The sequence below is a fragment of the Cyanistes caeruleus genome, chromosome 7 (assembly GCF_971803275.1).
Source record: "Cyanistes caeruleus chromosome 7, bCyaCae1.hap1.1, whole genome shotgun sequence".
Lineage (NCBI taxonomy): Eukaryota > Metazoa > Chordata > Aves > Passeriformes > Paridae > Cyanistes > Cyanistes caeruleus.
Genome location: NC_141707.1, coordinates 30,244,127 through 30,256,598, shown reverse-complemented (window position 1 = coordinate 30,256,598; position 12,472 = coordinate 30,244,127). Strand labels below are relative to the sequence as shown.

At 47.4% G+C, this 12,472-nt stretch overlaps 3 protein-coding genes across 11 annotated transcripts in view; 2 read left to right on the top strand and 1 right to left on the bottom strand.

Moving 5' to 3' along the window:
* IQCB1 (IQ motif containing B1) overlaps positions 1-5,701 on the top strand; it is a 23,930-nt gene extending 18,229 nt beyond the window's left edge. The window contains exons 14-16 of one of the 4 annotated variants that reach the window (XR_015289175.1): positions 330-406; positions 938-1,167; positions 1,811-5,701. Coding sequence is in view for 3 of the 4 variants with exons in the window: in XM_086897426.1 (XP_086753552.1) it covers positions 938-1,167 (230 nt within the window). In the remaining variant the exon portion in view is untranslated. Of the gene's footprint in view, positions 1-329; positions 407-937; positions 1,272-1,810 lie in introns of those variants that run through there. The other 3 variants (XM_086897426.1, XM_086897425.1, XM_086897428.1) reach the window with 3 other exon arrangements.
* Positions 1-12,472, bottom strand: part of LOC147652277 (uncharacterized) — a 16,777-nt gene extending 4,305 nt beyond the window's left edge. The window contains exons 1-2 of one of the 2 annotated variants that reach the window (XR_015289176.1): positions 6,789-12,472; positions 6,166-6,347 (exon numbers count right to left, since the gene is read on the bottom strand). Coding sequence is in view for 1 of the 2 variants with exons in the window: in XM_086897433.1 (XP_086753559.1) it covers positions 6,270-6,347; positions 6,789-7,388 (678 nt within the window). In the remaining variant the exon portion in view is untranslated. Of the gene's footprint in view, positions 1-838; positions 6,348-6,788 lie in introns of those variants that run through there. The other variant, XM_086897433.1, reaches the window with a different exon arrangement.
* The window catches only part of LOC111932235 (uncharacterized), a 42,790-nt gene continuing 36,526 nt past the window's right edge, over positions 6,209-12,472 (top strand). For 2 of the 5 annotated variants that reach the window (XM_023931271.2, XM_086897413.1), the window contains exon 1: positions 6,209-6,393. The gene's annotated coding sequence lies outside the window, so the exon portion shown is untranslated. Of the gene's footprint in view, positions 6,394-6,794; positions 6,956-12,472 lie in introns of those variants that run through there. The other 3 variants (XM_086897411.1, XM_086897410.1, XM_086897412.1) reach the window with 2 other exon arrangements.

Here is a 12,472-nt window from a genome sequence, read left to right as displayed (position 1 = left end):
TCCAAGTGCTGCTGTAGGTTAAGGATAAACACCTGCTTTTCAAGGAGCATTTTATTCTTCTGATGAAAGTCTCTGATATGTTCACAAGAAAAGCAATTGCCCTGTAACAGGCATTAGAATTTCTTAAAAAGGGGTCTCATGCAACCTATTCACCCTATTCACATTTGTTTTGCTTTGGTTTATTTTCTTGTGTTGTAAGCTGCTGGCTAAAACACTCTCACCCCTTCCAGATAAAGAGGGAAATCTTTGAGCTGCAAATTCCATGTTTCCATTTTCTCTGGCCTGGCTTTAATGAAACATAATTCACTACTGTGCTATCTTAATTCCAGACAAGTGGCTGCATGAAAGAGCAAGAGTAGCAAGCTGCAGCCACCAGAGAGCACCCAAGCCGGGCAGAATTCATCAAGTTAGTGAATTCCATTATTTAGTCTGTCACGTGCTGTGTCACTGCAGCTCATCACTCTCTGAGCAGGCAAATCAGCAGCACACTATTACACTGTGCTGGGTGCCCCAAGCAGGGAAACCACAGTGCTGCTGCATCGGAGCTGTGTGCTGATGTCTCCCTGCACCAGGAGTGCTGATCCACAGTAGTGACCAGGAGATTCTCTGAGGTTATACTTCCACAAGAAATCATTTTGGTAGATGCCACCACTGCACCTGAAAGAAATAGTCCATCTTTTCCCTTTCTTCTTTCTACCCTATTATGTATTTATTTTTTCAGATTAATGTTTATTTGGATTGTCTCACCAGTAAGATTTATGATTTATCATGTAATAGAATTGCAATGCCAGTACGGGGAAAGGAGTGACCTAGGACAGTGGGAAGTGGGAGGGTAGTGTTCCTTTTTTCCCTTTTTTCTTTTTTTTTTTTTTTTTTTTTTCTAGTACTCAGGAAACTACAAACAAAATATAGAAAACTCTTCTCCTTGTTCTTGTAGATGCTCCAGGTTTAGCAGAGACCACAGAAAAAGATCTTGGTACCTTTATGAGTCGATCAATCCCTGTAGCTACCAAGGCAAGACAGACCCACAACACTATGCTAAAATACACTCGCTTGCCATGGTGGAGGAAGCTTGGAGATGAGTTTACGGAGGATGATGTAATTCCTGACGATGCCATAAACACAGAACTGGAAACTCTCTTTATTGGAGGAAGGAAATCCTTTTAGGTAACAAGCACAAGAATTTCACATTCAACCAGACTCATATGTGCACTATGCACTCACTTGTGTATGTTTCTAAGGAAGGAAAGCATATTAAAAAGACTGAAAAAGACCAAGGCCTTATTTTAGTGCATTTTACCTAGTAAGAATCCCTTCCTGTACATCAACAGTTGGATGCTATTGATTGTGGTGTTTCAAATAGGATTTAAATACTGTTATTGTAAATTAAGGTATTTTGTAATTTGTATCACTTTAAAAATAAATTCATGACTTTTGGCTTCTCAGTTCTTATTCACACTGAGATGCATAAAGAATCTGGCCATTGTAAAAGCCTGGGATTTTATAGCAAAACATTTTATCAGGTGATGTGCTTTGAAATAAAGATGTGTCCTGAACAAACCAAGACACCAACAGGAAATCATAAAAATGCGAGGAAGGCTGGGTGCTTTCTCTGTACTCCTCCCAGACTACCTGTCCTTGCATCTACCTTCTGTAGGTTTCCTTTTGTTTGAGTTTGTTCAGGAGCTCTTTGTTCATCTATGAAGGCTTCCTGGTGCTTTAGCCTGACTTCCTTTTTGTTAGGATGCATTGTTCCTGAGCTTGGAGAATGTGATTCTTGAATATTAAGCAGCTTTCTTGGGTCCTCCAGGGCTTTATCCCAGGGTACCCCACCAAGCAGGTCCCTGAAGAAGCCAGTCTGCTCTCCGCTGAGTAGTGGACATCAGCTTGCTGTGCACCCTTCTTGCCACCCTGGATTCCACCATTCCATGGTTATTGCAGCCAAGGCTGCCCTTGGACTTCACATTCCCCACCAGCCCCTCCTTGTGGATGAGGACAAGGTCCAGCATTGCACCTCTCCTTGTTGGTTTGTCTATGTCTTGGAGAAGGAAGTAATCAGCAGTGCATTCTGGGAAGCTCCTGGATTGCCTGTCCCCTCTGTGTTGTCCCGCTAACAGGTATTGGGGTGGTTGAAGTCCCCCATGAGGACCAAGACTTGTGAACATGAGGCTGTTCCTTTCTGTAGAGGATGTTATCAGCTCAGTCTTCCTGTTTTGGCAATCTGAAACAGACCCCTACTACATCACCAGTTGCTGCCCTCCCTTTAATCCTGACCCATAAACTCTCAGCCAATGTCACCATATGGACCATCAGCTCTGTCTTCTTAAACCATGCAGAAGTTGCTTCATCCAGAAAGATCTCCAGCACAGGGTCTCTGCAGGCACTGTGACCTGGAGCACCTACAGCCAAGAGCTGAAGGGTGCTGCCTACTAATGTGTCTGGAACAATAATTTGATACTGTGCTAATGCCACAGCTACTTGTGTTATTTTTCAGGTGAAAGACCAGAGCTTTAAAAATTAGATCTTGCCTCACTGCAAAGGAGGAAAAAGTGCCATGGTTTCTGCTGGTTGTATGTGGGTAGCAGTATTGGTTCAGCATGTTTGTTTTCCATTCTCTCTGGAAGGCTTTGAGTTTTTAATTTTAGTGGAGATGAATGGAAAACAAATAAATAGAAACAGTGGGCGGAAGACCAAGCCCATTCAGATGCAGCTGATACATGGAAATTAATAACTGGATGGCTGCCAGGAGGAAGAGCTGTGCTCTATGTTAACTTTTTTTCACAGAGCTGTGATTTGGAATGCACTGAATTGGCTTACAATTCCTTTCTTGGACAGTTAACTGATGGAACCATCCATTTAGTATTTGCTAGGGCGCTTCTAGGTGTCTGTTGAGTTACATATTATTCTGCACAGTTCTGCTGGTTAGTTTTGAGCCATGGCCATAACAAGACAGGTGCCCTATAACTACAAGAGCAGAGGGTCTGGGGGCAGTCACCAGGTGCTCCAGGGGATGGAAGCTATCCCTCAGCAGCCAAGCTCTGGCACTGGAAATGGTCCAGCATCTCTGGACAAACTGCAGCAAGCCAGCTTTTCCCTTCTAAATACCTGAGTCTTCTTTACACACCATCATCCCCTTGGCCATGCAGCCTCTGGCCCAAACTATTTTGGTGCAGAAACCTCTGCTCTTACGTTTATTCCTAATCACCCTTATTCTAACAGCTCCTTAGCACAGGGAGATGATCACAAAAGGGCGTTGCTGAATGTATCTTACATAGAGCTGAGCCCCCACAGCCAGTGTTAATACCAAGTGAGTTAGAGAGCCATCTTCCCAAAATGCCATTTATTGTAATGGCCTCTGCCACTCACTGCCAGTGGAGTGGATAATGAACTCCCCCTTTGGAATATGCAATTTGCTAAATCATGGGGATTTTCAAGTGAACAGAGAACCTAGTGAAAGATGCTGTTTTGCTGGAGGAATTCAAGTTGCTGGTCCAGCAACACAAATTCCTCTGCTCCACCACAGCTCTGATAAAAATGCTTTGTTTTACTTTGTGCTTGTCACCAGGAGATTGCAGTCACATCCATTTTACAGACTAGGGAAACAGGAAAGAAAGCCATGAGGGAACATGCTTATGGTTATATATAGCTGTATAACCTGTCACTTGTTCCTGTTACTGTCCCAGGCAGAGCAAGCCCAAAAGGGGCCACATGCTGGGGTGGAGCTGGGAGAGGTTCTTGGATGCCAATTGCTGTGGCCAGTTCAGAGCCTGGGCCCAGTAAAAGAGACTCCCAAACCTCCTCTGATGCCCCGCTTGGCTCACAGTGGGAGAGATTTGGCATAGCTTGACTCACCCTCTTTTCAAGTCTTTCTGCACTGTGTGCAGGACATGTTTCTGGCATTTTATTTCACTGCAGCTCCTTTTGGAATAGAATACTCCTGCCTTAATAATGGGAACAGACATAAACAGCTGAACAGAAGCCACCTCCAGCTTGCTACCAAGTGAACAGTCCTGTCTGTGTTAAACAATCACCCAAAAAAAGACTGTAGGAGAGGCCAGGAGCTGCAGTGGTCCAGTCCTACTCCTGCTTTCCTGTTTGCCACAGATCCCAGGCATGCCCAGAAAGCCTGGAGCTGTTACTTGGGCATAAACCTATGGCACGGGCGGTCGAGCCAGGCAGGAAAAAGGGGCAGAGTTTGGTCATACCCAGCAGGTCTGGACTGTGCCCCTTTGGGTAGCAAGCAGACTTGACTTGGCAGGCTGAAGGCAGACCTTCTCACCCAGAGGAATTCTGGGGGTGCTCTCCACACTAGTGGGGTGATGTTCCTGGGGGGTACCCGCAACAAGGGGCAGTTGTGGAGCCCAAGCTGTGAAGGCAGTGGCACTCAGGTCATTAAATATTGATGCTGTCTAAGCTGGCCTGTGGGGGCGATTGAGCTGAATTGCAGGTTTCTGTTGCTGTGATAAATTGGACCAATTTGTCATGTGGTTTTGTTTCTTCCCTCCCTTAAGTAAAGCTGTACCAGGAGCATTATTGCTATGGCTTCAGCAGCAGCAAACAGTCTGGAAAACAAAATCCTCTGGTGGATACGGATAAAATGGAAGCAATGGCAACTGTTCTTCTGCCAAAGGCGCCACCAAAGTCATGGAGCTGGAGGAAGGCAGCAAAAAGTACAAAACAAACAAACAAAACATTACTCAGCCCTTTCAGAGACAGAGACAAAGCAGTGTCCTCTGCTGGCTCCTGCAATTGAGGAAAATTCCTGTTTATGCAGACAGATACTTTTTTTTAGCTTTAGCTGTAACTGGACTCTGCAAACAACAGGATGTTCATCTTGAGCAGAGACACACGCATACACTCGAGACTGTGCTGCTAAATCCAAGGGCGTCTCCTGGCCTTTCAGACTGGCTGTAATAGGACCTCTGAGCTGAGGACAAGAGATAACCCTGATGCTATTTCACCCCTTGCCTCTGAGTCTTCTACTGCCCATTTCCATGGGAGCAGAATCTGGTACAAATATCTGTTCTCTACTGCAGAGTATCACATATATCAAGTACAAGGAGAGACTAAAGCTTTCTCCGAGTTGTGGAATCGTGTCTATTTATAAATTAGCATGCATCAGAAAAGGATGCAGCTCGTTGCAGGGGGAGCTGCAAAGACCATCACAATATGTCTCCAAGTTCTCCTTATCATCCTTCTTTACAGCACAATAACAGCAGGTCATCCCCCAAGTGTCCTTGTGTTCAGTGAGAAACCCTTTAAGAACAAGATTGTTTACTGACACGAGCAATAAATGGGCCCAGATCGACCAAGGGGAACTAAAGGACAGCTGCCTGCTGTCCCCTCTCCCCTGCTCTCCCTGACAGCAGGGCTGGTTTACCTCAGGTGTCTTCTTGCAACAGAACGGCAAAGTCTGGCAGATGAAGACCAAGGACAGGACACCACAGCTCTGGCAGTTTTTCCCAGTTGTGCCAGAAAACATCTCTGTAACCTTGAGCGCATTCTGTCTCTGTCTTTTCCTCTGACACATGAGGCTTACTGAAGAGGTTTCATATGTTTTATTTGTAATTTAAGAGCCTTCAGTGGAGGATGTTGTGAGCCCAGCACCACTGAAATCCCTTTCTACTAAGGTTAAATAGGAGTTTGACAGACCCCAGAAAAAAAAAATAAAATATTTGCATAATCAGGTGTTGAACACACAGCGTTCAGGGTTGCTATGCTATTTATTTCTCTCCACAATCAACTTTTCTCTGCAGAATTTAGTTCATCTCTAATTAATGTCCTCAAACAGAAACAATGCCTTTACTTAGGCTGGATCCTTTAACAAAACTCATGAATGTGAGCAATTCTGATCAGAGACCCTCCTTTTTAACATGTCACACCAGTCCAGAACCTGCCTGTTCAGAAGGAGATGAACACACAAACACACGTGTGTGTAACAAGACCCAGCTCAATCTAGCATTACATGATAGAGCCAATGAACTGCAGCACTTAATCCTAGAAACAATCAACATAACTATTAATTTGCCAAGTCCTTACTGACTGAAAGGGAAGAGGTTCAAGCTGTCATGGTTACCCCTAGAATAAACGGTCAATTAAAATAGTTGTAAACGCAGGATACAATTCGTTCCTATGCCCAGGAACAGGGATAAACGGAGGCGTTACCACTGCCTTGGCTTTATTCTCACAGCAGCTCCCCTCTTTCCAGAGAGACTGCCCGTCACGTGTAAGAGCCAGTGGAGGCTGATGCAGGAAGATAGTCAGGAGAGTCACCAGAGCCGTGCTTGCTGTAGGACAAAAGAACGTGCGATCTGTGACCGGAGATAGGGACTCCCGAGCTGGCCAGTCTAAAGAAAAGCAACCGGATATGGAAAATGAGGGATCCCAAGCACCGTAAGAGGAAGCCGAGGGTTAATCTAAGCCCCGCTCGGAACTGCCCGGCAGTCCGGGGAAGGAGGGGCGCAGGGCTGGGGAGAAGGGCGGGCGCCGAGAGACGAGTACCCTGAAGCCGAGTCTGCAGGGCCGCCTCCTCCTGTCGCCGCGGGGACCCCCCGCCCTGTCCCCTCAGCACCGCCCGCTCCCGGCCCCGCAGGGTCCCCCTTCCCGTCCCCTCAGCACCGCCCGCTCCCGGCCCCGCAGGGTCCCCCTTCCCGTCCCCTCAGCACCGCCCGCTCCCGGCCCCGCGGGGCCGCCCCGCTCTCTCCCCTCAGCACCGCTCGGGGCGGGGCCCTCCGGGCACCCCCGGCTCTGTCCCCTCAGCCCGCTGGGAGGGGCCCTGAGGCCGGTACCTCGCCCGAGCCGCGCCCGCCGTTGCCGTGACGACAGGCTAAGCCGGGCCTGCGAGCGGCGGGCGCCGAGGGGCCGGGCCGGAGCCGACCCGCGGCTCGGCGCTGCCGGGGCGGGCATGCACAACAAAGGCGGCGGGCGACGCGTCCCGGGCGGGCTTCGCAGGTAGGTAGGTGCGGGCGGCGGGCGGGCTCCTCTCGGCAGCCAGTCCCGCAGGATGTGTCCCCAGCGCCCTGCTGTGAGGGGAGAGCGACTAGGGAGCGAGCTCCTTCTTCATCCTCAACCCCGGCCCCGCCGCACCTTGCGGGCGCGGGGCTGCAACAAAGGCAAATGGCTGCGCTGCGGGGAGGGCTGCGGGACCGGTCATGGAGCGCTTTATGATTTATTTGTGCGCTGCGTCTCGTTCCCCGGGTCCAGCGGGGCCCCTCGGGTCCTAGCGGCAGCTCGGAGCCCAGCGCGGAGATCGGGAGCGGGGGGATACACGCGTTTCCCAAGCCCTTCCACACCTGCCCCGGCTGACACCTGCTCGCTGCCGGGGTCCCGCATGTGCCCGCACCCCGCACTCGCTCGCTCCTCGCCAGCAGCGGGGGCTCCGCTGGCATAGCACGGCCCGGAGCGCTCTGCCCGTGCGCTGGTCCGGGCGAGCCCGGCTGCTGCTCTGACTCCTAAAACTGCACCCGCTGGGACAGAGAGCTTTGCAGTCGGCAGGATAGAGCCTTGGAGATGCCTGGGGGCTTTTTGTCTTGTGTAAGGTGGATATTTTGTGCTGGTACGGTGCTAGGCTGAGTTCAATCGTTGGGAAGGGGTGGCTGGGCAGCACCTGGCTCTTTAAATCTGCGAGGTCCCAGTGAGTCATTTCTTAATTAATTTCCATGTGATTTCCAAGACGCATCCCAAAATCATAATAGGTTTTGATACCTGAGGTGTTAGCAAGGGCAGCTGTTTGAATCCACAGAGGTAGAAGTTTTACTGCATTATTAAAAACAGAATTCCCTGGAGGAAAATCTGTAAAATCTGTTCCTACCATTTACATTTACACTGCAGCAAAGCAGCACTGGGTGCTTCTACATTTTAGCCTCTCCTCATTTCCTAGTCATTGTGGCACTAAAAAGTGTTACAAACAACTCTGCTCGTTTGTTGGTATTATAGTAAGGTCTGAGGGCTTGGTAATGGTTTCTTTGACTCCTGGCTCTCAAAATATTTCACAGACATCAATTAAGACCGGGAGCACTGCTGCAAATCTGAGGGGGGGTTTATTGATCCTATTTTACAGATGAAGGAGCAGATAAGAGACCTAGAAAGATTTAAGTCAAATCCAGAACCTAAGCACAGATTCCAAATCCCCTATTTAAGGTGCTCTTCCTCACCTTACTTTAAAAAATTGTCTTCAAATTTCACTGGCTTCTCCATGAAGTGTTTTGGGCACTGTCAGCCACGTACACTCTGGGATTCTGAGATATTGCTCCCGCATATTGCCAAAAATGATGTGCCTTTGGTGCCATACTGTTGAGAATAATGGTTTCTGAGTAAAACAAGTCTCTCTTATTTGGTTTGTACTGAGGTAGAACCCAAGAGCTCTATCATGAACAAGGATGCGTTAGGTAAGGCATTGTGCAGCCAGACAGCAAAGCATGCACAGAGCTGATGAGCCAGATACAGAAAGCCTGTGTGTCTGCTGTGGTTTCTTTAGTAGCCTCTCTCAAAAAGAGACGTGGTCTCTCCTCACGAAGTCTCTTTGAAGCATATATTTCCAAAAGCAAAATAAGGGATTCCTATTGTGACTGCAACTGTGAAGGCTCCTGATCAGAGCCTGGTTTTTGAGTCTGTCCACTTGTATTCATGGCCCAGACAGGAGATGGACTGTGTTTGGACTGGTTCACATCCTTACGCTTTGCTTATATTGATCTTCTTTAAGGCCTTTAACCAGAGAACCCCAGCTGCAGTCTCAGATTTAAGGTTTGCCTCTGTCTGTAGAGCACTGTACAAGATAACAACTAAAGCCCCAAAGCATTTGTAAAGTTTTAAGCTCCTTAAGCTTCATCTGTGTAAGAAAAGCCTACTGCAGACTAAGTGATGATGCACAGCTCCCCGTAGTCACAAAGGAAAGGGAAAAGAATGCTTTTATGGATTTTCTGAGTTTATTATCCATTGCATGCTTGCTGAGTCTGATTTAGTCTAACAAGATAGTCTGGGAATCCTGATTATTTAATAGTTAAGTTTGTAGGAAATCAACTTCTACTTCAAATACAATTCTTCCAACCAAACGATTACCACCCAACCTCAAACACCTTACTGCTGCAGGTGCAAGAAGCATTGCTGATTGATGGCAGGCAAAATATGACATCACTGTTGGTTTCCTTTCCAGTGTTTCAGAGGACAGTTCTTTTAAAGGAAAGACAGCAAGCATAGCTCCAGGGCCTCCATGGCTGGGCATCAGCCAATTACTGTCATATCAGATTAGTTCTATGGCACATCAGCACACATTTATGTTAACAGAGGTGCAACATGACTATTCAAAGTATTGATGGAATTATTGTGTTTACAGCCCTGTAAGAAGACTGATTGAAAGGCAGGTTCTGATTACAAAACTATGGACTTGGAAGGTGATTTCTTCTTCTGGGCTAGTTTGGAACTAAGAGATTAACTTCTAGAGGACATAACCCAGTTTTTATTTTCCATTGATGCAGTTACCCTTTTGGCGGGTTCTTGGGAAAAAAAAAACCTGTTTCACAAAAGAAACAGGAAGATCTTAACAGTTTTTTTCCGCCTTGCCATGATCCTGTTGTAATACAGCCTGTGCTGCTGCAGCTGCTTCTCGGCCTATGACAGAAACTTTAACCTGCCTGTGCCCGGCAAGAATGTAGCACTTGGAATCAGCCTGGAGATTTCCTCAGCTGCCACTGCAGCGAGCACATTCTCCTTGTCCAGAGCAGCTTGGCAGCAGCAGTCGTGGGTGTTAGTGAGATGAGGAAGCATCACATGCAGCACTCCATAGCCAGGATTGGAAAGCTGTCCACAGCTTGATGAGTTTTCTGTTCCTGTGTCACCTGCCAGCATTCAAAATATGCACCCATTTGTTTCTGGGAATAAACTGGGCACCTCCAGCGAGGTCTCCACTAGTTTTGCAGTCTCTGCTTCATAATTAGCCCAGTCTCAGCTTCAGTCTGTTTTTCAATTCACAGCAGCCCTCACAGCTGGTTCTTGGCAGCCATTATCACCTTCCAGCACAGGAGCAGCTTTAGCTCTGAGTCTTGGGAGGATGGACAGGTCTGGCAGGATCAGTGAGATAAGGAAAAATAACAAAGAGGTAGAAAACAGGTACATGGGCACAGAAAGGGTAGGTGGACTGAGAATGGATGTGACAGTGAGGGCAAAATGAAGTGACAGGTGTGAGGCACCACAAATCCTGAGTCTTCCTGGGAGTCACAGACAATGTGGGATGCTAAGGGAGTCAGGGAGCTCTGTGGCTCGTGGGAACAGGGTGAGAGATCTCTGCTGCCAGGGACAGATTGCATTACAGCTGCCAGACCACTGCCCAGGCTTCAGAGCTGTTCAGCCAGCCCAAGCCCCTGCACAAGGGCGTGCAGCATTTGTTATTTTCCAGACATCCTCCTGTAAGTTACCACAACAAAGGGTGAGTATCTCCAGGAACTGTGCTGGAGTGTGGGGGTCAGTAACCTTGTCCACAGTGCTGTCCCTGCTAGGGAAGGGCCCTGGGAAAACCAGTGACACCACAGCAGGAACCAGCATCAGTTACATGAGGAGAAGCAATTTGCTGCTCAAGGACAGAAAGGACAGTGGAAAGTCTGTGATTTCAGGAATTATGGAAAAGCTTCAGGAGTTATGGAAAGCTGGGATCCTCAGGCTGAGGTAATAAGAATAGCTGGAGAATTAGACAATTCCCATATTCATAAGCTGACAGACTGCAGTCCCTTTGCCAAGGCTGTATTAAATACACCAAGGGGCAGATGAGTTTTCTGGCTTTGCTAACAGCTGCTTCAAGGTGAAACACAAGGGGGAAAAAAAAAATCTCCACTGTCTGCTGATATTCACTTTGCCATGTAACATCTCAGGGCCTGGAATGGCTCAGGGCTCTTTGCAGACCTTTCAGAACCTGTGCTTGAACAGTGTCTTCACATTCTAGAAATAACCTATTTGGGAACTCAGCAGTACCTGTCCTAAGGATTTCCCTCCAGAAAGAGACTAAATGTTCTAAAGCTTCTGAAAGAAGCCCTGTCCTAGATGGGAAGTCAAGGAGCAGCAGTAAATTTTTTTTCTTAAAAAGAAAATCCATGGCTTTGTGTTTTTAGCTAGAGTGTCTACGCCCTTGCCTTCTCTGCTGTTGAAATGCTTAAAGATACATGTAAGCAAAAATCCATTTTTCCTTTGGGATATGAAGCTTCAGCAGATGGTAGTGGGAGTTTGCAGGCTCGGTTCTTTGTCAGTGCTTGCAGAAGCAGCCTGACACTGCACTAGTTAGGGATGCAATGCTAGAGCTGCTCCAGTCAGACACTGTGCAGCCCATCTTGTGGCTTCCCTGGCATCTGGGAGCAGTGCTGGCAGTCTCCTGTCAAAAGTAATTTGTTTACCACATAGCAATCCTACTGTTTCTATAGGCATGTTTAGGAAGCCAGTTAGCAACTGAAAGATGACAGTGGCTTTCACCACAATCAAGTGATTCACAAGATGCAGAGTACACAGAGCTGAACTTTTCATGCAAGGTTCTTCCCTGAGGAAAAAGGAAATTAAAGATTCTCAGACACTGAGCAGACACAACTCCATTCAGACCTAGCATAGAAGTGATACACCTTAGTTTCTAGTGTCACAGCCTGTTGGAGTTGGATCAGATTTATTTGCTGGCTTCCTAGCTTGTTGAAAAGACAAGTTGCCTACCATTCCCTCTACTCAAGTCCTTGGTTATCTTAAGGATCTTTACATCTCAAGCATCTTTCTCAACAAATACACCTTGCAGAGAGGTCTAGAGATAGAGCAGTGGGTCAGAGCTTGGCTGAATCAGAATTAGCACTAGCCATGGCTGGTACTGGATTGAAGCTGAGCCCCCTTGACCAACAGGATATCAGTGCCTGCAGATAGCAGTCAGCTCTGTGCTGAAATACTGCTGCCATTCATGGCGGTGTGACTGATCCTTCCAGCCTGCTTCTAGGAGTAGACAGAAGCAACCCCTCCCAAGAGGAGGTCTGTCTTCAAAGACCCTTTCCAAGCAAGTGCCTTGTAAGAACTGGGGAGGTAACTGTTTCTCATAAAGGATTGATAGAGTTTCACTGCTAATCTGTACTGTGGTGGTTTAACCTGAAAAACCCCCTCAGGCCTGAACTGAGACCTCTCACTTACAAGCAGATGAGAGCACTCCCTCAGGAGTCCTGGTTTGCAGTACTTAACTGTTTTGCACTGATGTGCCCCATTTTTTACCACAGCTCTTGCAACAGCTCTGTTCTCTGTGGACAATCAGGGCTCAGGTTTCCACAACACAAGATAACTTCTCAGTAAGCCCCAGTGTGGCACTTCTATTTAATGGCTAGATACAGATTTGAAAATTGGCACTTTATGGTTGCAGGAGCAATACGTGCAGTGGGGAGACCTCAGCACAATACTTCAACTTCCCTAAAAGCTCAGTATCACTAAAAACAAACATCAGCCAATGTCAAGGAGAAAAAAAGAACAAAAA